Source organism: Coenobita brevimanus, chromosome 65 (genome assembly GCF_032717465.1).
Source record: "Coenobita brevimanus isolate Jiangsu-jjx chromosome 65, ASM3271746v2, whole genome shotgun sequence".
In the NCBI taxonomy this organism is placed as follows: domain Eukaryota; kingdom Metazoa; phylum Arthropoda; class Malacostraca; order Decapoda; family Coenobitidae; genus Coenobita; species Coenobita brevimanus.
This window is the reverse complement of record NC_137018.1, coordinates 54,229,777-54,257,696: the sequence shown is the minus strand read 5'-3', so window position 1 is coordinate 54,257,696 and position 27,920 is coordinate 54,229,777. Positions and strand designations below refer to the sequence as shown.

Here is a 27,920-nt window from a genome sequence, read left to right as displayed (position 1 = left end):
GAGACGAGAGTTGAACCTTAAAACGGTACTTACCGGGAACTTGAGGACCTGTGTTGAGTCTGGTTCAAGGTCTGCCACTTGTCGGTTTAGGATGACCCCACCCGAGTCCTGCTGACCTCCGACTTCAATGTTGAACTTAACCACTCCTTTGGTGCCGTGGGTCGACACCGCCACCTGGTAATCACTGTTGGGCCTCAGTACACGCGGCGCCACCACGCTGTACGTCCTGTAATCAGTGATGAGGTATGCAATGATAATAGCCAACTTATGTAAAAAATTAAATGTCCGTGCGTTTAACAAAATATGAAGTTCAGCTAATAGTAAACAGAGCGTTTGACATGACGTCAACTTGGATGAGCCGCCATGACGGAGAGAGCAACGCACACGTAAATAATGAACTGAAAGTAAGCGGAGTCTCGGGAAGAATTTCTATTTTAATAATGTCTACAATTACCAAAACAATGAAAGATCGATCCAGAAGGATGACTACGAACAAGAAGAGATGGAGCGTCTGAGGGAAAAATTAGAATGACTGGTGAAGACCCATACTTAATGCCCAACTTGTCCTTTGACTAAAATGTGCTTCCTGGGATAAGTTACAATTAATTATCTGACATTTTCACAACGCCCAAACACAGAGGATGATCTCAAAAGTTTTGAACATCTTGATGGTTGCAGTCAGATGGTCTGTATCCAGGGGGGAGGGGGGAGTCCGGGCAGTGGGCTTATATGTAAGTACAATATGTTCACTTGATCCAGAATTTCAAAAGGGAGCCCAGTGCCAAGAGTCTGACTGGGGGTCCCGTGCTCCCTTGGCTCCCCCATGGTTAACTTAGGCGACTCTTGGCCCTGCAGTACCTTGTAGGCCACCCATTTGTGAAGACCTGGTTAAGTCACTATATTGTGTGTGCTGGCATGCTGTCAATCATTAAAATGACTGAGAAACACTTTAGGATGTAAGAGCAAAAACATCTTTACTTACACGAGACAAAATGGGCTAATCAGATCCTAATAATGTCCTAAATCCAGCCGAGCAAGCCTTATTTCTCGGTTTCCACCCTCTCTCTCTCTCTCTCTCTCTCTCTCTCAAGCGGCTGAAGAACCAAGAAGCGTTAACCACCGTCGCCTAAATTAAGTGGAGCGAAGATCCCCTTGAATGAAAAGTACCGTTTTATGGCCATTAACCTCATCACATCGCTCGCACGAGAAAGAGAGAAAGAGATTCTTTTTTTCTTTTTTTTGTCAATTGTATTTTATCAAAATGTTTCTGGTGATTTATTTAGTTATATCCAGTTCTGAAGCTGTCGATGAAGCTTTGAATACGCTTGATAACTCGTACACATAGTTTTCCTGAAAGAAAACATACTTTCATCATCAATAATACGATCTCTATTCTATCTCTTACCACGAACACATATTAAAAAAAAAATCACTGATATCCCATTAGCACAAACTTTACCTGTCCCCATTAAAGATCCAAGTTGTCCCAGGATAACTCTAAATGACAATCTTAGGTACAATTTCTTTGATTTTAATTACATCCATACATTTAATCGGCTAACCCTCCACGGCGGCTTAAATATCGGCATTATTTTCCAAGGGGGGTAAAGTTGGGGGAAGGGCAGCGAAATGGCAAGAGACAAGGCGACATGGGGACGATTTGTTTGTGGCCACCACTTACAGGATTAAGGCGTCTGGCTATAATAGACAGATTTTTCCAAGTAAACGTGTAACACCAGGGATTTTTGGCGGGAAAACACGACGTAAAAGACTTGGAGCTCCAACGCTGAAATACAGGCAGTCAGGGAGAAATGGCGGAAAATAAGAGGACATGAAAAGATCACTAGGGCAATAATTTCGGATAAGCAAAGGTTCCGGCACGATTACTTTTCTCGGTGGCTGTGTCACAAGTGAGGGGATCTCTCTCTCTCTCTCTCTCTCTCTCTCTCTCTCTCTCTCTCCTTAAAAAGGGAAAAAAAAAAGAAACAATATAGCTGTCACATCCGCATGGGAGTTTTTGTTACTTCTTTGCTTTTATTTACGAATGGATTTACGGTAGAAGGCTTAGTTGACAAGTGGATGTACCCTCAGAGACGAAAGTTCTCATAATGCCTCAACTCTTACATTTCTCATTCCCCTCTTGTGGCTCATATTCCTAGACTAATCTTCGTATACAATCTCTGTCTTCAAATATTTATCTGTGGTATGATACGCTAGAGATGTGACGGATAGGCCCTAAGTGTGAAGTAGAGGCAATGGGATGGTAGGCTAACACTCGTACACGTAAGGCTAAATGACAAGACACATGCTTAATAATAAAATATATAAATAAAAGGTGGATAAAACATAACATACATAAGGCAAGGTGGCGTTTAGGAATGCTGGGCAGAGAAGAGGCCTAGATTCACTTATTTTTCCTTCATGGCCACTCCAAACCTTCACAGGATTCGGCGTTAGGCAAGGCCTCTCTTCAAATGGTTTTCCCTTTTTTTTTTTCTATTACCATCCTACTTGACTTTGGAAAGACTTTTAGAACGGAAGAAATAGATACAGCCTTAACTAATATCTTTCACTGCGAGGAAAGTTTTGCTAAGGTGAAAATAATATGAAGTCAGCTAAAAACAAATTAAAAAAAAAAGATGTCTCTGGATTGGAAAAGGTTAACTGTATGTCATCAATTATAACTAGGCAGAATTTGCTAGCTTAATGAATAACGAGTAAAAATTTCACCTGTACTCTAACGCCATTTTCAAACAGGTGAGATTAGTTTTCGCTGTATCTTTCAGTTTTCAATTTTTTTTTTTAAATCTACTGTCATTCTAATTTCTCGCTTCGGTAGCCATCCACTGGAGCCTAAACAGTCACTCATTTTTTCTGAAACAGTGGCAGAGAAAGATGGGGAACCAGACAATAAGCATCAACTGTTTAATGTAAAAAAAAAAAAATATCTTACTTGATCGCATCATTTTACCAGGTGCAAAGAAATGATTATCTTGTCACATACTAGTGTTGCGTTCCTTGTCTTTTACGGCCAGTCTGTAACTGGTGCCCTGGAGGACCGACCCTCTTCACGGAGAGTAGAGGGGATAGGCAAAATTATCCCTCCTCATGCTGGCCAGGCATTGGGAAAAGGTGTCAATAAGGAGATATGCTTGTACTTGCTGACTGTGAGTTAGTCACGAAGGTATGAACCGACTCCGAGTGAACTGTTAACATTTGCTACTTTATCTCAGTTGGCTATCAACATCGATTCTGTCTACAAACGCAAGGATGCACAATTAAAAGATATATATGGGTCTTCCTGGCAGAAACAGCCTTATCTTGTGAAATCAATTAACGACCGCTGACGACTAATTTATTAAACTCTGACTAACTCTAGACGATTTTAGTTGATATCGGAATCATGAAAAAAATAAAGTTTCGTCTATGCTGATACTGTAGCATCTATTTCCATATCTGTTTATATCTGGCTGAATTGATAAAATTAATTCTCGTCGTGAACATGATTACAATCTACAGTTTTCTAATCACACCTCACGATTTTCTTCAATCTGAATACACCTCTCGTAGTGGCGGAGTTTATGAGGGCAATTCGTTCCGGCAATCGACATGCAAAAATTGACGAAGAAGTAAGGTAGCGGAAAGTGAAACCGTGAGAGCCGTTAGCGCGAGTCTGAAAGAAGGCAAAACAAAAACGCTAACATCATTACCATTACTTCCGCCATCACGGTAATCGCTGGGTTCACCTCTCCTGTGATTCTATTAATTGCCATCACTCCTGACGTGTTATGGCCTTTGTAATTGCTCTTAGTATCTGTCTGTCTGTCTGTCTATCTATCAATCTATCTATCTATCTACAACCACGCGCCTCCGGTAAAGGGTTGCCACAAACAGCCTCCATATTGCCCTGTCCTCTGCCATTTCGCTGCTCCCTCCCCAGCTTACTCCTCCGCTCTTACACAACTCTCTATTCCATCCCTCCGTCTCATCCTCGGTCTCCTCCTCCATCTCCCCACCTCAACCTCACTCACACACAATCACTACATCCTCTTAGAAAAAAAGCACCAAACACCTTTCATGGGCACGAGAGGTTGCATATCTCGTATTGTCGTCGGGTAAAGAGGCTTCCTAGTACCTCTTCCTTGACGATTTATTTTCCCATTAATATCCTCCTTTTTGCTTCTTATATCTTCTTAGCGTCGACACAGATTGCATGACTAACACACAAGAATACAGTCACGGTGCAGAATAAACCGGTAAGGAAGATGTATCGGCCAGAATCCTCACCGCAAGAGAATACGAGTACACCCTATGAGCAGATTAGGGGGTGTTTGAGTATGGAAAACAAATAAACGGAAATAAATCACAAATTATCATAATTTGGGTTGAATTTCAAGCGACACTGGAAACTACGTACCGATTATTTCGCTTATTTTACACATTTTACATTCATTGTACATATTTTACATGTATTTTACACAAGAATAAACTAAAAGACGTCATCGAACTAAGCGGGTTAAAGAATACAGACGTGGGTGCGGGCGTGTTTTGAGGGCGGTGGCGGGAAATCTATGTCGCCCTGAGAACCACACCCACATCTGACTCACTCCGCCCACCTGCTGACGTCCCTGATTTAACACCACTCTCACGTAATTCTGATCTCTTTATCGTCAGCAACAGGAGGGAGGTGTGTCGAGGGAAGAAAGGGTGTTACTGAATTAGGACTGATAATGCATGGAGGTCCTTCTGTCGCGGCCACACCTCACCGGATACAACGTCGGGGTAGGTACAGATAGATAGATAGATAAATAGATAGATAGATAAACAGATAGAGGCAAAAAGGGAGGTAGATAAACAGATACAGAGATAATGGGTGGACATATACACAGACAGACACAGACATACGAACATAGATCCACGCCAAAAAGCTCTAAGTTTTAGTGGGACAGGAAACTATCATATTATTTTATTAACACTAGCAAACACATGGTACCCATAGTTATTGAAATATTACCATAAAATATTCATTACACACAATATAACACATATGACCGTCACCATGTGCCATATACTGCACACACACACACACACACACACACACACACACACACACACACACACACACACACACACACACACACACACACACACACACACAGAAAAAGAATAAAAGAATACGTAATTAGAGGATAGGACTGCTCTGGAAAGCTGGTATTATGACGTTGGTTGGTGGATTAGAGACACAAAAGTGATTTTTTTTTTTTTTTTTTTTTTGAAAGTGTAATCATCTTTGCAGTTTCGAATGAGTACACTTTTTCCGGTCTCTGATTTGACGAACATTGTGTGTGTGTGTGTGTGTGTGTAACTTTCTATTCCGTAGCCACCAGCGTTCTTGCTCCGGAGAAACCATGCATAGCGACACTATAAAAAACGTTCCCAGTATTTCCTGATCGTATATACAGGAAGCTAAAGTCATAACCGCATTATAGTCCGTTTATTTTCACCTGATGGAACTGGCCCAGTCTCACAACATGAATACTAAGTCGCGGGTACATGAAATTCAATGAACCTTGGCTGAGGTAGGAACGAGTCTCCTTGGTTACAAATCAGATCGACCCTCCAATCTTACCAGCTGGCCATTAACCGAATACAGAGAGGTCAGAGTCTAAAGATATGAAACTAAGCCACACCTCTCAAATTACAAAATGAACAGCTAATTAAACCATACATCCCAATGCAAAATCAGCAGCTAGTTCACAGAGTATTAAAAAAACAAAACAAAAAAGACACGAAAAAATGTACCAAACAGGAAACATTAGACAAATATCACCATGACATAAAGAGATAAACAATGAACTGAATTATTGCTACGTTACACGACTTCATTCATCTTAGTAAACACGCCTCTTCTACAAGGAAGTTGTGAAAGCTATAGTAACACCATTCCCCATACATATACCTTCTAGACTTCTAATCTGAATAAAACCGTCTCGAGGAAGCGAAACTAGGAGGGATACGATGTCACTGGGGTTGGGGAATGTGAGGTCTGCGGCCCACACCATCTGCGGCCCACACCACCTGCTGCCTACTGCCCTGTGGAAACACATCCTGAAAGGTCACACACACAAGCCCTCACTGCCTCCCACACACTCAATGGGAACTAGGTGACCTCACACAGGCTGGATCCGTAACTCCTTTGTTGCTGGCTACGAATGCACTTATATTATTCAGGACGATACCAAAAGACTGCAGATAACATTCCTTTTCATCCTCATTACTTTCCTCACACACAACCCTTTCCCATTCGTACTTCGCCTGTATGGAGGTATCACTATCCCTCTATGTTCGAATATGCTGTAAACCGAATTTGAACCGATCAGACACATAATTTAGGCCCAAAATGGTGCCAAGAACAGAAGATGAAAAGTAAAAGAGCGACCAGTGTATTGAATATAAAACAAAAAAGGAAAGAAATGAACAACAGAGGCGAGAGAGAGGATAGGAGGAGTGCGAGTAGGAGTGATGGGGGGGGGGTTGGATTGAGGGAGTGGATGAAGAACAGGTAAGGCAAGGGTACAAGGACCTGTGTACAAGACCCAGGTACAGGGAGGCACCACTACACTCACTCACTTTCTCACAACCCACTCACTTTCTCATATCCTCCTATCCTACTTACCTCCCTCATACACTTTACTCTCATATACCTCCTTTCTCTCTCTCTCTCTCTCTCCCTCTCTCTCTCTCTTGTTCTGTCTGCCTGTCTCATCTCATTCTCACCTTCCTCACGTACCCATCCCCCCCTTCCCCTTCTCTTCCCTCACTTTCCCTATCACTAATCTCTTACCTTACACCTTCCTCTCCTTCACAAGCACCCCAGGCAATATCTATATAACAAGATTTTTTTTTTGAGGGGGGGAAATTTCTGGAAGCTATTATAGGGTTAATTATAAGTTTAATAATGCTAAATCAACATGAGTCCAATTATCTAACGTTATGGAGCTACAGTTAATGATGATCTTAAAGATGATAATGGTCTTCATAATTCACCCATAAGATCATCACTAATTGTAGCTTCGTAACGGCTGACATTTAAATCTATGTTGATACAGCATTTTTAAACATCAAAAATCAGCTCGAGTAAATTCCTGGGGTTTCTAAAAATAAATAAATAAATAAATAAATAAATAACTCGTAGGCCTCACCTGTAGATCCCCTCCTCCTCCTCTTTCTTCGTTAAGCTCTTCCCCTCCCCTCCTCATCTCTTTTGTCTCCTTCCCCACCTTGGCAGCAACACCCTACAGATCCACCCTAACTTTCCCAACTCCTCTCCCTGGCACTCCACCTAGATCCCCTCCTTACACCTCACGTCCCAGAACTCCACCTTACTCTCGACATCCGCAAGCCAGCTTACCTAACCAAACACCTAACAACCTAACAACTAACCTAACCTGACAACTAACTTAAGCTAACAACTCTACCCTCATCACTAATTAACCCCACCTTTCCCAAGACCCCTCCTTGGCACTCCACCAACCTCCACCTCGCTCTCAACATCTTCACTTCCAAGACCGACCCACCTTCCTTCCTTCCCTCCTTCCTTGTTTATTCTTACCATCTCCAAACGGGTTTAATCAGTTAAGAAAAGACTTCTAGTAGCAAAAGGTCTATGAAGTCTACATCAAACTCCTAAAGTCCATTCTGAGCTGAACGCAATTGTCTAACAGTGGCAAGAATGAAATTAAAAAGATGTCTTTCTATGTTTAAATGGCCAACTACGGCAAACTACATAACAACACCACAACCATCACCACATATAAGGACGAGAGGCCTGGCCCTGGAGGACGCCTTGAAAATAACCTTTCCCTATCACTCGTGTGGCTCAATCCGGCTTGTAAGCAGGTATCTAAATTTATCTACGTAACTACTATCGGTTTGGATTTCGCATGATGGGGCTTGTCCACACCCATCGACTGAATGTTAAGCCGTGGTTACACGAAATTCGATGAGCCTTAGGAGGTATGAGTCTCCTTGGTTACTAGTCAAGTCGATCCTCCAATCTAACCACACTTGGGCATCAGCTAACTTAAAGAGGTTAGGAATCTTTGTTAGGTCACGTGCCATACACAACAACACTCATTTTACAACTTGGCCTAAAATTACAATCTCTCCATTTTGAAAGCTGAGTTATTGCTATAGATTAACACAAGGCTATGATGCTAGTCACGAAGAAGTGCCATGAAAAGAATGCAGACCCTGTGTATTGTCTTTTTATCAATGTGAGGTAAGCCACAAAAGGACGAAAATCTGGGCTAAGTTAAGGTAATAAGAGTATATTACCAGCAGGCTTGGCTATGTAGAACGCCTTGAATTTAACCTTTATCTGTTAGTCTCTGTAAATCGCGTGGGTGAATCTTGCCATGCAGTGTGTAAATAAACATGCCTACCTAACTAGTCTAACAGGTTTTGTGTGTGTGCACCGTTACTGGCTTTACACGCAGCCCACGCATTCATACTTTACGTGCATATGCTCACATCACGCAAACTTTCAACGCAGAAGGCGTTTTCAGGCTAACTCTCAAAGTGGTATATTATGGTGTCCACAACTGTCGCGGATCATCATCGTTATTATTATTATCATCATTATTATTATTATTATTATTCATACACCCATGTCTATAGCTTAATGCAACACCAACCATGATAATTATCCTATAAACCATTCTTGTGCACAGTTACTATACCCTTTTTACCCTAACTTGGCCTATAATTGCCATCTCCCAGACTTGAATGCTGAGTCATAGTAATAGGTAAGCACTAGAACAGGATGGTCGTCACGAGGAAGTGGTATGGAAAGGACGTAGGGCCGTTGTAATGTCTTTCTCAGCCACTGCGCTATCTGAAGTAAGCACGCCCTCACGACTAGCATCATATTCTATAGTTAATCTATTGTTACAACACAGCATTCAAGAAGGAGAGACGGTAATTTTAGGTCAAGTCCGAGTAGACTAAACGTACAGTGTGACAATGTATTAGTGTAGTGAAAGGATGTCAATTGTAGTGAAAGGATGTGTATGGCAAAAACGTTAGACTTTTATTACTGAAACCTAAAATGCTGATCTTTGGTGAAGCTACCAAACTTTTACGATAATTTCTGAAGCATGTATGATAGAACATGTCTGAGCTTTTTATCCCATTCTTGACTACACTTATGTGGGATGAAGGCTGATCGCATCTAATAACACGTGTTCCCTAAATGACCTTCAGAGATTAGGTTAACTCTTTCCGCGCTCTCACCTGTAATAACAAAGTTGATGTTGTAGTTTCACCTTTATCTGTCCAAGAATTTCGTCTTTTCGTAACTTATTTCACGCAGCTCAGTGGTGGAAAAAAGACGATGCTTAGGCTCTACATCCTTTCCATGGCACTTCTTCGTGACCAGCATCAAATTCTAGTGTTAACCTACTGGACAGATCAGTATTCCTGATGAGGAGATGGCAATTTTAGACCAAGCTGAAGTGAAGTGAGTACAGTATTTGAATGAGTGGATTATTGAAAGGGACCACCATCGCCTCCACCAACCCTACCGTGGGTCCACTCCGACAGGAAGTAAGGAATAATTAACATGCCTCCCCTTCTCCCGCCCTCACCCTCACCTGCAACACCCACACCCACTCTCACCCACACCCACACACACTCTCATCTAGACCCACACCCTCAACCTCACCCACATCCACATCTACACCCACACCCACACCCAAAACCCTCACCCATACCCACACACACTCACATGCCTGATCCACAACTGCAGGCGCACTACCGTCAACCACACCAAGTGACGTAAGAGAGAGAGAGAGAGAGAGAGAGAGAGAGAGAGAGAGAGAGAGAGAATTTGATCAGCTCCCTCATCGCCTCTTTTCTATCTATATATAAGAAAATCCTTAATTTCCTCATCCTACATTTGTAAACATTATTTCTGAGATAACCAGTATCTTTAGTTCCAGTAGAGAAGAGGGGATAAGATCGGGGAAAAGGAAGGAAGGAGGGAGAGAGGAAGGAGGAGGAGGGAGGGAAGAGGAGAGAAGAAAAAGGAAAACGAACAAAGAGGAAAGGTGTGTGTGGGAAGGGAGGGGTGTGGGAGAAGGATGGCTGGGGCGGGGAGGAAGGGGAAAAAAGAGAGAGGAAGGACATGGAAGGAAAAGGAAGGGTGTATGTAGGAAGGGAGGTGTGGGTGTGGGAAGGGAGATGTGTATGCAGGAAGGGAGGGCTGGGTGTGGAAAGGGAGGGATGGGAGAACGAAGGGTGGAGTGGGAAGGAAGAGAAAAAAGGACGGGGAGAGGAAGGGCATGGGAGGAAATGGAAGGGTGTGTATGAGAAATTAGGCTCAGAGATGGATGGGTAGGGTGGGAGGGAGGAAGAGAAGAGGGAGAGGGAGAGAGAGAGAAGGAGAAGGACACAGGAAGATTAGGAAGGGCGTGTATGAGAAAAACAATGCTGGGAGAGGAAAAGGCGGGGTGGGAGAAGACAGATGAAAGAAACTGAGAAAATAATGCAGTTCGCCATCACAGTGCGGAGACATCATGACGGTACAGGAAGCAACGACAATAAAGGCACATGACATCTTAGGAACCGTGGGAGTTCTTAGAATGGCGTGAAGAAATCGAGTTTGGGAAATTGGAGTGTGAGTGATTGTGGGAAGATGGGGAGATAAATAGCAGGGGAGGAGGAAGAGGAGGAAGAGGAGGAGGAGGAGGAGGAGGAGGAGGAGGAGGAGTGTGAATAACTAGGAAGATGAAGGATAAAGGGGAGGAGAGAGTAAGGAAGAAGAGAATGAGGAGGAAGAGACGTGGAAGAAGAAGGAGAATGAAGTGGAAGGAAGAGAAAATTTCCAGGAAGTGATAGACAATTAGGGAGGTGTGGGAGAATGACAGGATGACTAAGAATGACTCACTTCCACTCACTTCCTCCTCTCTAAACGCTCCCGCCCCTCTCTGTAACCCACTTAATGACAATATTTACCTCACAGGCCTGGGGTGGGATTCTCAAATACTTTTACGATCGATTCTCTGCCGTAACTTGCAAAAGAGAATTTATGAATACAATCCCCGCTACTCCATCATGACGTCATTAATTATACCCCGCCCCTTTGTGACGTCACCAGTTAAACCCCGCCCCTGCTATGACGCCACTCCCCTATTGCGTCACCGTTAAAAGGCGTTTCGGTTTTTGTGTATCGCCTTCACAACAAACGAGGTCACATACCAGAGGCCCAGCACAGGTTAAATGAGCTGCCAATTCGTAACACCTCTCCTGTAGCGATTTATGCTGCATATTACAGTACACCTCAGTATCCTCTTGCAAGCTACTGAGGCAAAGTATATAAGTATTAAAACGACTTAATCAACATGGAGAGAAAGAGAACTTAAAGCACGCAAAATAAATCGCTTAGGAAGAGGTGCTCCGAAGCCCCCTTCACTACGAGGTCTCGCTTAACTGTGTTATTCACTTTAACTAGGCTTAAAATTGCCATCTCTCCATCTTGAATGACGAGCTATTACATGAGATATGCTAGTCGCGAAGAAGCGCTACGGAAAGGAGGGCTAGTGGTATATACTGTACTGCCTTCTTTCCTCAGTCCATACAAGGGATATGAGTGAGAGTGAGAGAGAGAGAGAGAGAGGGGGGGAGGGGGGCAGGCACTGAAGGGTAACACACAGGTCAAGGAGAGAGGGAGAGACAGGATCCTATGACGGAGAGGAAGGAAGGAGGAGGAGAGGGGGGGGGAAGAGAAGAAAAGGAGCGAGAAGCGAAGGAGGAGGGGAGAGAGCAGAGGAAAAGAGGAGAGGTGGAGGAAGAAAGACGGATGAGGAGATGGAGAGGGAGATGAAGAGAAGAAAAAAATGAAGGGGAGAAAAAGAGAAGGATGAAAAGGGGAGAACTGAAAGAGAAGCAGGAGAGAGAATCAGGAAGGAGAGGAGGAAGGACGAGGAGGATACGAGAGGAGAGGAGAGGAGAGAATGGAGAGGAGAGGAGAGAATGGAGAGGAAAGACAGGAAATAAATGTTGGAATAAAGGAAGGATGTAGGACTGTAGAGGGGAGGGGAGGGGGAGAGATGATGGAAGGAAGGTAAGTCTAGAGAAAAAGGAGAGCCAGGAGGGTGGGAAGAATGGCGGGGAGGAGACTGACCGCGCTGCAACACCACTTTCACTGCCTTCCACCCCAGTCCCCCCATCTCTCTCTCTCTCTCTCTCTCTCTCTAACACTGTCATTTCCTTCTACATATTACCGTAGCTTAGATCATAATGGTCCTAAGGGGAACCCCCCTCAAAAAAAAAAAAAAAAAAAAATCCGTCTTGTACCTGGAGACGATCAGCACCAAGAAAACACCAAATTACAACAACAACGACAAATACTACTACTACCACCACCACCACTACTACTACTACTACTAAGTGTTGTGACGCAGCCAATCACAAAGGACGTCTCGGCCATCACCACTTAAGTGTCCAAACAGGAGACCTAACACATGAAGTATTTATATCCGGCTATAAACTTAAGTGAAAGCAAGTAGAAAACACCTGACTCTTCACTACGTCGCTTATGGCTTAAAAAAAAAAATAGGAGGCAGTTAAGATAGACGAGAGAGAGAGAGAGAGAGAGAGAGAGAGAGAGAGAGAGAGAGAGAGAGAGAGAGAGAGAGAGAGAGAGAGAGAAATTAAAAGCCATCCTACAGGAGTTAAAAGGAAAATACATGAGCAACCTTCAACATTACGCCTATTAATCATCTTTTTCTAACTCTCCAACTCATCCTCGACCTCCCTCTCCTCCTCGCTCACACTCTCCTTGTCAGTCTCTCAATTTACGTTCTCTCCATCTCATTCGCGACCTCCCTTTCCTCATCACTCACACACTCCTAGTCAGTCTTTCTCTCCACCGTATCCTAGACCTCCCTCTCCTCCTCACTCACACTCTCATAGTTAGTCTTTCTCTCCACCTCAACCTCGATCTCCCTTTCCTCCTGACACACACTCCTAGTCAGTCTCTCCATCTGCGTTCTCTCTACATGGCTAAAAGAAACCCCAAGGTAAAATACACTGCTTTACGGTACTAAATTCGCTGCTGTGTTTAAATCTGAACCTTCCACGCGTGAGCACTCCCTCTTGGCTCTCGCTCTCTCTCTCTCTGTCTCTCTCTCTTGGCTCTCGCTCTCTCTCTCTCTCTCTCTCTCTCTCTCTTTCACGGTGATGCGAGCTATGTACAAGGTTGCCACTGCAGCTTGAGAAATGTAAAATTATCGCCATCCTCGGTAGTGGCCCGTAACCTTGGCGACCCATGCATACCACCCATCACCCTCCCCCCCTCGCAGATACGATAATCCCTCTAACCGGTACGTAATCCCCCTCGCAGGTACGTTAATCCGCTTCGCAGGTACGATAATCCCCCTCTCAGGTAAGACAGTCTCCCCTTGCATGTACGCTAATCCCCTTCGCAGGTACGATAATCCCCCTCACCTAAGCTAAACTCCTTCGCAGGTACGCTCATCCCCTTCGCAGATACGATAATTCCCCTCGCGTACGCTAAACTCCCTAGCTGATACGATAATCCCCCTCTCAGAAACTCTAATCCCCCTCGCGGGTACGCTAATCTCCCTCCAATTACCTGTCACGGGTTCTGAATGCAGGCTTCCTTCGCATTACAGTCTCCTCGGTCACAGCCTTGGCTAACAGGATCCGGGGAGCTATTAACGTTTCCTGTTGATTTGTGCGGGGCCAGATTTAGCTGTTTGGGAAGCTATAGCTGTTGAATCCAGCTAACTACACTCCTTTACAACCAACAGGAAGAATGAACAGCTCCCAAGATCCTTCATTTTTTATTATGCATGGAAGAAGGAACCAAAGGCCAGAACGCAAGATGGTTCCCTCCAAGAAAAAATAAAAACAATATGACAGAGCCTGATTCAAGATCCGTACACTTCGCTCTGCCTGGACACACTGCACTTAAAAACAAATATTTTACGAGTTTGTGATACTGCTGATGACCATGTAATACGAAAAGGGGGGAGTGGAAGGGAACGATATAAAATTACTTGAAAATATATACCGTATAAGTTGATCCCACATTATCTTCCTCTAAGGTTATAAATTTCACCTTTAAACACACACACACACACACACACACACACACACACACACACACACACACACACACACACACACAAAACAACCCTCCCCACACACACTTTTTATTAATTCCGTAAGTCATTAAACACTTGACACATTGCCCGACTATACAAACAATGGCAAATAACAACAACCCCCCAAATAGCGAGAGGGCAGGATAATTAACATCATGACAATACAGGTGATGAGTCAACCTGGCAATTAACCTAAAACCAGTGTCGTGCAATATTAAGACACCGCCTACCGTACTGTGTAATTAACTGCACGTCTGACGCAACACTATCAATAATTATACTAACTAGTTCATTATTAGGCTATTTGTCACTTCATGTATTTTACCTGCTATTTTAAAAGCTTCAGATTAGGGATTAGTACCAATAGTTTTTAAGCCATTTTTTTTTTTTTTAACGCGTTTCGGTTCTGACTTGCTTGGGGTAACTCTCTCTCTCTCTCTCTCTTTCTCTCTTTCTCTCTCTCTCTCTCTCTCTCTCTCTCTCTTTATCTACGTGTGATCATTTAAACCAAGACTGGGATGATAATACCTATATCTGACACTAGGGGGTTTAACAAGCAGGGGAAAAAAAAAACAGCGATAACATACTAAGATCCTGAAGTGAGGTCAGATAAGGTTAAAAGTTCACCTTGCCAGGGGGAGGGGGAGGGGGTAAGGGAGAGAAGGGGTGAGGGTGACAAGAGGGGGGAGAGATGGAGGGTGTGAAGGAATGAAGAAAGGAGGATGTGTGAATACTGATGGTGTGGAGAGGTGAAAAGAGTAAGGAAGGAAGATATGAAGGAAGCAAGAAGGCAAGGACGGAGGGAAGGAGAGAAAGGAAGAACCCTGAGAATGGACAGAAAATGGAAACGGGGAAAACATGAAGGAAACTTAACTTCTTTAGCCCTAACTCGTCCTCTTTTAAGTCATTCTTGTTGCCTGTAGACGAGGTGCTTAAATAAAGGTGAGCAGGGAGGTAGAATACTGAGAAAGGGGGGTTTGAAGGGAGAAAGAAGGAAAGGGGATAGGAGGGAGATAGGAGGAAAAGGGGGAAGGAGGGAGATAGGAGGAAAGGGGGGAAGGAAAGATTTTGGAGAAAAGGGGGGAAAGAGAGAGATGGAAGGAACGGGGGGTAGGAGGGAGAGGGGAGAAAAGGGGTGGAAGGAGGGAGAGGAAAGGGAGGAAGGAGGGAAATGAGAGGGAGGAAGGGGGGAGAGGCGAGGGAGGAAGGAGGGAGAGGAGAGAGGGGAATGAGGGAGACGAGAGGAGAGGCGATGGGAGGAAAATGAGAAGCGGGGATATGATGGCGAGGAAGGAGGTGTGCCATTAAGAGTGGTGTGTGGGCTGGTAATGCTGCGGGAGAAAGGGTGTGCGTAGGAGAGGCACCGGGGACAGACAATAACTGGGACCAAAGATCAGGGCTGTAGCTAAACCGCCATCAGCATAGCCTTGTTTCCCACTTCAACACGGTGGAGGGAAAACCAAGATGACAGAAAATGAAACAGACGAGTAAAATGAAACAAACAAATAGGAATAAATTCGAGTAGGCTACTTTACAGAGCCATTCATTCAGGCCTTTAAAGCTCTTTGTTTCATCCTATGTTGTTGTTTTTTAAATATGATAAACAGAGGAACGAAAAAAATTGAACTGAAAAGAATCCATACCCCAGATTCCAGGTGTCCCCTGTCGCAATGTACACAACACAATCTTTTCATAAGAAGTTTGAGACAAATCCATCTCAACATTGCACCAAGAATCTTATAAGACTCAGAAAAGTCATTTATAGACTCTTCACCCCCTCGTCCTTCACCACTATGCTCGAGGTCTTGTTGCAGGTTTCATGGGCGGGATGTTTGCTGGATTTTTTTCTTACCTTTTCTTTCTTTTTTGTCTTTCTTTTTTTGGCATCGTGTAATAAAAAATCCTAATGTGTGACCTTGAGTGGGTCGTCACATAAGGTACCCCCGCCCTAAGGATTTCCGGAGCAGGTAATGTGAGGCGGAATTATGGCGTTCTGTAAAGGCTACATGCGATTATACCTCCCTAACTCCACGCTCCCTGATTCTACTCATTATGATGCAATACTGTTACTACTACTACTTTTTTCTACTAGTACTACAACTACCACCACCACCACCACCACCACTACTACTACTACTACTATTACTACCACCACCACCACCACCACCAATACCCAGCAAGATGGCTAATAATTCTAAAAACTCTCCGAATTAGCCTACCTCGTTGACCTCGAAGCCGTAGCTACAAAAACCATCAGTGTTTGAGTTCCCACAGCGGTTATACTAAAATGGTAACGGTCACAGCCAATGTCGTTTTCCCCCCTTGGAGGTGTAGGGTACCGGGGCTAGGCTGGCGCTGTTCAATATAATAACCCCTTCCATTCAAAGACTATCCATCTATCTATCTATTGCCAGACGCCTTAATCCCGTAAGGATTGGCCACAAACAAATCGCCTCCATGTCGCTCTGTCCCCCGCCATTTCACTGCCCTGCTGCCAGCTCACACCCCCCTCTCTCATATACCTCTCCACTCCATCCCTCCATCTCATCCTTGTTATTTTATTTATGCTACAATCAGACGGTTTTTTTCAGCTAAGGAGAGCGCCCTAGTAGAAAGGGGGTTGATGAAGGCCATCCCAAACCCCTCCATTAAATATAAAATCGTCTGGTAGTCAAAATAAATAAATAAATAAGTAAAATAAGAACACGTCAACAGAGAAGAGGTTCAGGGGTAGATCTGATACTCCTGTTGCTACTAAATGACCACAAAATCTCCAGCCAATCATCGGGAACCAGACCTGTGAACCAAAGGCAAATCCGTCACGCCGATAGGGACATTCTAACCACTACACTTGAAGGCTGTTACTATGAAGGGATAAAATAAAAGAAAAAAAATACTGTAATGTCAAAAAGAAATGCGCGTAGTGATGAAACAATGATAAAGGTAAACAGGTGTACAAAAGAGCCAAATGTACTGATAAGATTGCGATAAACGAAGACATGTACAATTGAGATGATTGTACTGGTGTGTGTGTGTGTGTGTGTGTGTGTGTGTGTGTGTGTGTGTTTAGCGGGGGTGATTTCTGCGTATTCCAAGCACCTCCCACCCAACCCCAGCTGCCCAAACAGGTTCCAGCCACCGTTTAGGATAGATCCCCGTTGCACGCTAAAAGAAAATGCTATCCCAACAAAAAACGGAATTGGTAGGCGCGGCAGTGAGACATGGAAGAGAGGAGGAGGAGGAGGAGGAGGAAGAAAAGTTAATGGGAGAAGAGAAGGAGGGATGAAAGAAAAAAAAATATCCGGAGTAGATGAAAATAAGATATGGGGAGTGGAGGAGGAGATGAAGAAAAATGAAGGGACAAGGAGGAAAAGGAAATGAAATAAAGAAGAAATGTGGCAGGAAAAGATAAAGAGATGGACTGACAGACAGACAAACAGACAGATTAATATACTGTAGATATGGGAGGGGAGAGAGAGAGAGAGAGAGAGAGAGAGAGAGAGAGAGAGAGAGAGAGAGAATCGAGGTGAAGGCAAGAGAAAGACGGAAGACAGTAAAAGAGGGTGACGCATACAGCAGGAAAATAACTTAAGATAATGATAATTTTGATGATAAAGGATGATACCATGGACAAATATAAGAAGAAAAGGTTGAGGAGGAGGAGGAGGAGGAGGAAGTGGAGGAGGAGGAGGATTACACAGGATTACACAGGAAACCAAACAGCAACAGACCTTATGGTCATTTCGAGGCTGCTTGTTAAAGAAAACTATGACTACAAGATCTAACTCTACATGCTGAAGGATAAGGATAGTAAAGCAAGAAGGAGGAGGAGGAGGAAGAGGAGGAGGAGGAGGAGGAGGAGGAGGAGGAGGAGGAGGAGGAGGAAGAGAAGGAAGAGGAGGAAGAGGAGGAGGAGGAGGAAGAAGAAGAGGAGGAGGAGGAGGTCATGCACAAAAGGATGCGGATGCTGATGCTGATGATATTATAACCACGATATTATTCGAGAGAGAGAGAGAGAGAGAGAGAGAGGTGGGGGGGGAAGGGGAGTGTACAAGGTGAGTGACGTCGCCTAATACGGGATGGACGAGAGACCAGCCCTCACCCATTTGGTCAGCGGAGGAGGGGGAAGGGGGAAGGGGGAAGGAGGGGGAGGAAGGAGGGAGAGGGAAGGAAGGGGGAGGGAGGAGGGAGAGGGATGGGATAGGTTAGAAAATGATGATGGGGTAATGAAGGATGGGGTAATGGGTAATGAGTAATAGCATGGGATATTGGGTAACAGGGATGGGGGGTTGGGGAAATACCAGGGGTCAGTGGGGGGAATGAGGTAATGGATAATGGGGGGTCGGGGTAACGTGGGTAATGGGGGGGAGATGAGGGTAATGGGGATTTAATGGGGTGCTGGGAATGGGGTGGGGTGGGGTAATGGAGTGACGGAGTAACTGAGGTGGGGTAATGGGGATGGTGGGAGTAATGGGAGAATGAAGTAATGAGCATTTTTTTTTTTTTTTTTTTTGAGAGAGAGAGAGAGAGAGAGAGAGAGAGAGAGAGAGAGAGAGAGAGAGAAACTGGTTATTTAAAGATAGATATGAGGGATTGCGGATGAGAAGCGGGGAGGAGGGAGAGATGGAGGAGGGAGGAAGTAAAGGAGAAGGGAGAGGGAGGAGGGAGGGAGGAAGGGAAGAAGGAGGGGGAGAGAGAAGGGAGGGAAAGACATGAAGGACAGGGGAGGTGGGAGGCAGAGGGAAAGAAGGAAAAAGAGGAATGGGAGGGAGAAGGGATGGGAAGGAGGGGAAACAGTAGAACGAGAGAGAGAGAGAGAGAGAGAGAGAGAGAGAGAGAGAGAGAATGGTGTGGTGGTGATATGGAGAGGGATAGTGAGTGTTCATATATGGCAAAAAGAATGTACTGTATTGGAATGGGTAACAATGAATGGGTGAAGACAATTTAAAGATTTGGTTGGAATAAAGAGAGACGTGGATTTGGAGGGGAGGATGGAGGATGAGGAAACAAGAGGGTGAAGAGGGAGGAGAGGATGGAGAAAAAGAGAGAAAAGGAAGAGTAAGAACAATTGTGGAAGAGGAGGAGAGGAGGGTATCGGAGGAGAAGAGGGTGGTGGAGACGAAGGCGACGGGATGGAGAGTGGAGAAGGAGAGGAAAGTGATGGAGGAAGGTATAGAAGGAGAAATGTGGAGAAGGGGAGAAAGGTGGGAAAGACTGAAAGATGGAGAGGGATGCGGGGGGGGGGGTGAAGGAGAGGAGAGTTAAGGAGGAGAAGGGGAGGGAGGAGAAGGGGAGGGAGGAGGAGGGAAGGGTGGAACAGAGAAGGTGAGGGGAGGGTGGAGTAGTGAAGGGTGGAGCAGAGGGGGAGAGGAGAGAGTGGAGAAGAGGAAGGGTAGAGAGGAGGAAAAGAAAGATGGAGGTGTAGGGTAGAGACGGAAAAGAAGGGTGGGGGGTGGGGAGGGTAGAACAGAGAATGGGTAGGCGTGGGTAAAAACTGAGGAAGGTAAGAACAGTAGGGCAGGATTGGGTGACAGGAAGGGAGGTCTGGGTAGGGTCTAGTTGTGGGAAGGGGAGTGGAAATGAGTGGGAGGGAGGAAAGGGTGAGGGAGGGGGAGGGAGGGGAAGGGGAGGGGACAGAGAGAGAAGGGAAGAGAGGGGTGAAGGAGGGACGGAAATGGAGGGATGGAGGAAGGAGGGGAAGGAGATACATAAAGTGGTGGTGGTGGTTGTGGTGGTAGTGGTGGCAAGGGAAGGAGAAAACGTGCAAAGACAGGAAAATATGTAAAGGAGGACGATAGGCAGAGAATAGGTAAGGTCTAGGACAATACAGAGCAGGTTGGGGAGGTAAAGGTGAGGGTTGGGGATATATAAGGTGTTGGTGGTGGCGATGCAGGGTAGAGGTGAGGCTATGGGTGGGGCACTGGTGGGTTTGATAGCAGATAAGAACGGGCAAGGTCGCGTGAGGCATGGAAGCTGCGTTGTGTGATCAGGTGAGAGGGGTGAGAAGGGGAAGGAAAAGGAGAGACGACGTGGGGAGGTGGAAGAGAGGGAAGAGAGAGGAAGAAAGGAGAGGGGAAAGGAGAAAGGAAGAAAGGAGATGGGAAAGGAGACAAGAAGAGGGAAGAGAGGAAAGGAGAGAAAAGAAGGCGAAATAAGAGAGGGAGAGAGCAGAGGAAATGGGAAGTAACAGAGGGGGAGAGAGCAGACGAAAGAAGCAATGAGGAGGAGATTAACTGGGAGCGAAGGAAGAGTAAGGGAAAGGGAAGAGTAAGGGAAAGGGAGAAGCAAGGGAAGGTAGAAACGGAAAGACGAGAGAAGGGTGAAGGGAGAGGAAGCAGGGATACAGGAAGAAATACCCACTGGGAAGAAAAACACAGAACAGAACAAAAACAGGAAAAAGTGGGCGAATGAACACACAAGACCGCAGCCACACCCGTAAAGAAGACAAATTCGGGGAACTAGTGACGCCTACGACTTATGACAACAGAGGATGGATGGATGGAAGGATGGATGGATGGATAGAGACATGATGGAAGGTTAGATATGGGCTGATGGATATGTACAGATGGAAAGATACAGATTGATGGACGGATTGATAAAGATGACAGATATACATCGATGAATGGGTACAGACATGGAGAAAAAGGCTGATGGATGCATATAAAGGTAGATGAATAAAAAAAAAATAGTAGGATAGATAGATCGATAGACAGACTGACAGAATGATAGTGACAAAGTTCTCTAAAGTCTTTACCACGTGATCATTATTTTCACACGTACAAAATTGGATAATAACGAAAAATTTGAGTAAAACTTGGATTGCCTGGTTTCACTTCATAATATGACGGTGAAAATTATTTATGGTTTATGAGGCGTGGGTCATTAAGAGGGTGGAGGCTGGCAGGAGAGGAGAGGAGAGGAGAGGAGAGGGGAGGAGAGGAGAGGAGAGGAGAGGAGAGGAGAGGAGAGGAGATGAGAGGAGAGGAGAGGAGGGAAGGGAAGGAAAGAAAAGGGAAGGCATGGGAAGAGAAGAGAAGAGAAGAGAAGAGAAGAGAGAGAGAGAGAGAGAGAGAGAGAGAGGGTGAGGTAACAGGATTTAGGAAGCAGGTATACATGCGTGGGAGGCAGGCAGTGAGGCAGGGAGGAAACTGAGTTATGCAAGGTAGCAGTTGGGTCAGGAAGGCTGGTGAGGAAAGAGGGTTGGGAGGGGAACAGGTGGGTAGGCAGGTAGACAGAGGGGTAGGCAGGGAGACAGGTGGGCAGGCAGGGAGACAGGAGGCTAGGCAAAGAGACAGATAGGTAAGCAGAGAGACAGGAGTGTACCGCAGACAGGAAGGTAGGTAAGGTATAAAGACAAAGAGGAAGGTGAGGAAGAAGGATATGAAGACAGTAAGGTGGGAATATAGGGCAAGATGGGAGGAAGGCTAAAGAGGATGAGAGGCAGTGGTTGAGGAAGGTAGGAAAGGAAAGCAGGTAGACGCTAAGAAAGGCAAAAGGGGAGGACAGGTGCGAGAGGAGAGTAGGCAGGTTAGGAAGAGAGGGAAGAGGGAGGCAGGGGAAGGAGGACCAGATGGTGTGGTTGGGTTGGGACAGGCTGAGTGTGGTGGAACTCGCCCCCACACCTGCACCCACCCACACACACACGACCTTCACTGCCACCCTCTTCCATACCGCACCCACCCACCCACCCATAACCATAACCATGTCCTATCCCCACCAACAGCGCATCCACCCACATCCATACAACCTCCACACCAGCACAACACCCACCCGCCCACATCCATACACCATCCATACCCTCAGTTACACCGCATCCACAACCACGTGAAACCGACTCACTCATCCAGTCATATAACTCTCCCACAACACCCACACCCACACTGTACCTACTCACAAACTCACACCAATACATCATCCATCCACCCACCCACACCCACACCCAAACAGCACCGTCACCCAAACCCAGTGTGTACCCACGCCCGCAGCTGTCATTCGCCTTTGTTCCACGCGCCTTTCAACAGCCTGGCCAAGGTTGTGTATTGTAAGTGCTATATAGTTTGTATTGTGTATTGGGGGGCAGGTGTGGTGGGGTACAGGTCAGGACAATACATAGAAGTAACAGTACGCTCTCTCTCTCTCTCTCTCTCTCTCTCTCAAGCATATCATTACTTTCATCCTTGCACTTCTCTTGATCTTGAATTCGCTCCGGTTTTTCTGCTCATGAATGCAGTCAGAACGCTTGTGTGTGTGTGTGTGTGTGTGTGTGTGTGTGTGTGTGTGTGTGTGTGTGTGTGTGTGTGTCCGGAAATGATTATGTGCGCCTGTGTAGCTAGCCCATGTACACCCTCAGAAGCTGGTTAATATTACGTACATGACTCACCCCTGCCTCTCTCACCCACGCTACCCCACCGACGCTCCCTCTATCCCAACCTTATCCTATTCTCTCTCTCTCTCTCTCTCTCTCTCTCTCTCACCAACTCTTTCCTCCCGTTTTCTATCCTCCTGAATGCTTACTACTTACTGTATCGTTGAAATCTCTCCACATTCTACCTCTAACTCTGCCCATTTCTCTTAATTCTCCTTCAGTTTTTTTTTTTTTAACTCCCTCACAATTATTTCCTGACAATACTTCGATCTACACACACCCACACCCACCCACACACACACACACACATCCACACACCCACACACACAACCCACATACACACACATCCACACACCCACACACACACACACACACGGCACTGGCACATTTAACAACTATAGGAAGATCAGGATATCCTGGAATTTTATTTTAGTTAACGTCACTCACCTTTATTCCCCTTTTAGACCTCCTTATGACGAGGAAATATTAGCAAAATTAATAAAAAGGAAATAAAACCAATATGAAAGTATAAATTTAGCTGCTGTAGAAGGACACCAACGACATTACCGAAACATCAATCGGTAATCAGAGAACAGACATCTTTTTAGTCACCAGATCTGAATGTACAGACGGAGAAAAAAGTATCTTCCCAAACTCTGACGAATACAAAGCGGAAACATCGAACTTTCTCCACGTGTAGAGGCAAGATTTTCATTGTGATGCACCAGTTGTAAATTTTCCTAACACCGAACAGGGAAGATGGTTACCGTGTATTTCTTTTGACTACAATAATCAGCAGTGAGTTTACAGATTCGTAACAAAACTGTGGTACAGACTTAGTGTTTCACGGACTGATCCAATAACTTTTTCTTCACAAGCTTGCAAAAAAGGCAGACGAATAAATGGGCAACGACAAAATCAACAACTTTTTCACCTCGGATTGGCAGAAAAGGCAGGCGGGCTAATAGGTAGTGGCTTATAACACCTGAAAACCTGCAGCAAACACCTACAAGTCTCTCCCACGACGAAATTACGGTGACAAAGCACAACGTAATTGATTGGCACGGCAGTTCAATCATCACAGCGAGGTGGGAAAGAGAAAGCACCCAGCAGCCCAAGTCCATTCCGATTTCACGGTGATGGGAGTCGTTTTCACCCGAGCGCGCGCGCGCGCGCACGCACACACACACACACACACACACACACACACACACACACACACACACACACACACACACACACACACACACACACACACACACACACACACACACACACACACACCATCATCTGCATGTTTTTCTGTTAATAAAGTCGTATGCCAGACGGAGGGTTACGTGAATACCCTTGTAAAATAATGAATTAGGTAAGACAATGTAGGATACGCCCATAACAAGCACGCACAGGTGTCGAGATATGGTGTGTGTGTGTGTGTGTGTGTGTGTGTGTGTGTGTGTGTGTGTGTGTGTGTGTGTGTGTGTGTGTGTGTGTGTGTGTGTGTGTGTGTGTGTGTGTGTGTGTGTGTGTGTGAGTGAGTGATGTGTGTACATAGGGCAATCATATCAGTGTGCGTGAGAGACTGTGCTTGTAAACATGAGGGTGAGCATATATTTATCAGTGTATAGGCATAATTGTCTGTCTGTCTGTCTTCTGCATAACTGTAGGCCTACCTTATATGAGTGTATGTATGGATGAATGTATGTATGTATGTATGTACCGTACTCGTATGTATGCATGGGTAGGCTCACTGCACGCAGACTTACCTGTAGCCTAAACGAGCATGTGGAATGTGAGTCTGTAAGTGTGTGTGTGTGTGTGTGTGTGTGTGTGTGTGTGTGTGTGTGTGTGTGTGTGTGTGTGTGTGTGTGTGTGTGTGTGTGTGTAGGTAAGGTAAGGTAACTCACCCCTCTGCCCTGGCGCCGCCCACCAGTCCGCCCACCACAGCCACAGCCGCCACCACCGCAGCCGCCCACACCCGCATCGTCGCAGCCTGAGAAACAAATTACACTTACTTCCACAAATTACCTCACACTATTAAGCTACATGAAGACTATAATGTTGATCCTAAAGTTATCATCATTATCATATCATTATCATGATTATCATCATAACCCTCCTCCTCCTCCTCTTCCTCCTCCTCCTCCTCCTCCTCCTCATCATCATCATCATCATCATCATCATCATCATCACTTTGAGTATGGGGTAAATTTAAAACTATTTGCTCAAGGATGCAATTATCAATCGTAACGGTAAACAGGATATGATACTGAACATCAAAATTAAATTAACATCCAAAATTGGAATGATATTACATCTCCCCCCTTCCTCTCTCTGTATCTGTCTGTCTGTCTGTCTGTCTATCTATCTCTCCCCCTCCCAAACCACTTCGGCACATATTTATTTGACTACCTCTTAATATTACTCCGCTAAGGAAAGACCTCTGAAGAATGAAAGTGTTTACGCCTCATAGGGAAGCAAAAAAATCAACAAAAGACAACCCCGCACATAACCCGTTACACAAGGGGGGCCTGAAAAGCACCAATCCCAGCGCCCCTCCCCCGTGACGTCACCCCGAAGGACCAATAGCTGGAACGCCACCTACAAACAGCCCTTCGTATTGTCATCGACGTAGGTGACTTTCTAGCACTTCTTCGTGACTATTTTTGTATGTTACGCTCTGTTAATCATTTGTGTCATTAATGCCTCTCCTATACTAGCAAAAACATATACAAGAAGATATCAAAGCATTAGATTCAAAATAAACCTCTAAGGAAGAAGTGTTAAACCTTTTTTTCTATTACTTCGCCTAAAACTGTCATCTCTCCATCTTGAATGCTGGGTTCTAACAAGAGATTAATACTTGAATGATGCTAGTCACGAAGAAGTGCTATGGGAAGTCCCTAGAGTCGTAGCATACTTTTTCTGCCATTGAGCTATGTGAAATAAATTACATAAGGACGAAATTCCGAGCCAAGTGAAGGTGAAAGAAATCTTGCAAGTCTCCTAGGCTGGCGAGAATAGAGCCTCCTAGTGTTGCAAACTTCTCACTAATTGCAACATCCTGCAATTGGCTTGACTCACCAACGTTACAAAATGATGCGCTGTTAGAGTTTTATTATTTTTTTTTTACGATGACGCCATGCACCGATTCACCCCCTTAAATGACGCAAAACGACGGCAGTCAAACAATAATACTGGTGACATTACTCCATACTGAGTTCCCATACTTCTAACTATGCCTAAATTTACCGTCGCCCCAACATAAATATGGAGTACCGGTATTAACATTAGATTAACGCTAGAATATAATGGTAGTCACGAAGAAGTGTTATAGATATGATATAGGGTCACAGTAGTATATATATATATTTTTTTCTGACACTGAGCTACCTGAAACTGAGCGTAAAGTATATGATGCTAGTCACGAAGAAGTGGTATGGAAACGTGTATAGGGCCGTAGTACTGTCTTTTTCTGCCACTGAGCCTGCTGAAATAGACTGAAGAAGGACGAAAACCTAGGGCAAATTAGAGTAAAGAGAGTACGGTATAGGCTTGTAGTGGGAATAGAATACATTCACTTTAATCTTACCACTTGATACAGTAGAGCGTTCGACATGCATGGAAGGAATAACACCCCAGCAATATCGGTATAACAACAGACAACAGGCTGCTTTCACTACTTTGACTCTGTGCAGCTACATTGACTATTAACAATGGTACAAGCAGTAAACAAGAAGACCATGAGTCAAAGGTGAACGTGTTTACTTCCTGACGACACGATGCAATATTTCATCGCAGCGGTGGGGCAAAAAATAAATAAATAAATAAATAAAATCAAGGCGATTCCACTGAAATCTAGCTGTAGTACTTTTTTCCAACTCCATTGTACAGGTTAAATACTCTTTACATGTACCGCTTACGCTCTATAAAATATATTTCACCGAACACAATATATACCTGCTCGTCACAAAACTCGTATTCTCATCATTTGCCTGTAATGTGCTGCAGCCTAACTGAGGCCCAGAAGCAGTATCAGATTATTCATACTTAAAGCTTGCCACATAGCTAATTATTTCATCATTTGTCGAGTTCTATAATCATTAGATATTACATGCCATCTCGGTAGATCAAAGCACCTAAGATATCGCAATGCTTAATAAAAACCTTAATTATCTGAACTGTAACGGCGTGACAGACAGGAAGCGAAGTACAATATGATTTCCCAACCTTATGGTTTATTCGACTTGCGAGTTTTCCATTTTTCTTTTTCGTTTTGCCTTTCTTCTTTTTGTTTTTTCGACTGCTACATGTTCACTTACTTAGGGGCTAAAACCATGGACAGGCATTTCCCATCCACAGATTTACTCAAAAGATGTTAAGGGATTCATATCTGACAAATCATACATATCAACAAGGGATTTGTAAGCAATGTCCGGGGTGTCTTTGTATATACATTATTTTTTCTTCATTTTATATCAATATCATAAGCTCCCAGTAGAAATAATTTACATGGTATCCGGCAACAAACTTCGCGACGCCAATTCATTACTTTCACATCCACGAGGGACGCGCACACGCCGTTACGAGCGGAAGTAGGAGGGAGTAAAAACGTCGAAAAAAATCACTGGTAATTGAGTAACGGGTCATTGGACGAACAGACAGACGGACAGACAGGAAGGGACACAGACCGAGAATGGACGACGTAAGAGTAGAAAGAGGGAGGGGGAGTTAATTGAATAGGGAGTGAATAAAAAATGAACAGAAATGTGTGTGTGAGAGAGATAGATAGATAGATAGATAGATAGATAGATAGAGAGAGAGAGAGAGAGAGAGAGAGAGAGAGAGAGAGAGAGAGAGAGAGAGAGAGAGAGAGAGAGGATGGAGATATGATAGACAAAAAAAAATACTAGACTAAAAGGGGAAAATCAACAGATATAAGGAAGAGGAAGTAGGAGAGAGGGAAGAGAAGGGGAATAATAGGAGAGAAAGACAAAAAAAAATGGAAGAGACAAAAAATGGAAGAATAGGACGCTGATAAAGAAGGGGAAGAGAAATTGGGATGAAAATAGAGGGATCAAAACGAGGAAGAAAGGTACAGAATGTGGAAGAGAAAGGTATCGATATGAAGGAAGGGAAAGAGGAAGTAGGAGGGAGGGATAGAAAAACGGAGGGAGTGGGGAGGAAGAAAGCGACAGAAGTGGAAGAGAAAGACATCGATAGAGAAGAAGGGGAAGTGGAAGTGGGGGGAGGAATAGGGGGGAGAATGATCGTGGGAAAAAAGCCATGAAGTAAGGGAACACCTTGAGGCAAGTCCAGCGCTGAGGCCAATGACACCAGCACAGATAGATAGAATAGATAAATAC

The 27,920-nt window shown here is 44.7% G+C and overlaps 1 protein-coding gene across 1 annotated transcript in view; it reads right to left on the bottom strand.

Annotated features, from left to right (window-relative positions):
- The window catches only part of LOC145405064 (thioester-containing protein 1 allele R1-like), a 74,157-nt gene that overhangs the window by 34,496 nt on the left and 11,741 nt on the right, over positions 1-27,920 (bottom strand). Inside the window, exons 2-3 of the mRNA XM_080276567.1 lie at positions 24,462-24,547; positions 34-226 (exon numbers count right to left, since the gene is read on the bottom strand). Of these exons, the coding sequence (XP_080132693.1) occupies positions 34-226; positions 24,462-24,538 (270 nt within the window). The 5' untranslated portion in view covers positions 24,539-24,547. The remainder of the gene's footprint in view (positions 1-33; positions 227-24,461; positions 24,548-27,920) is intronic.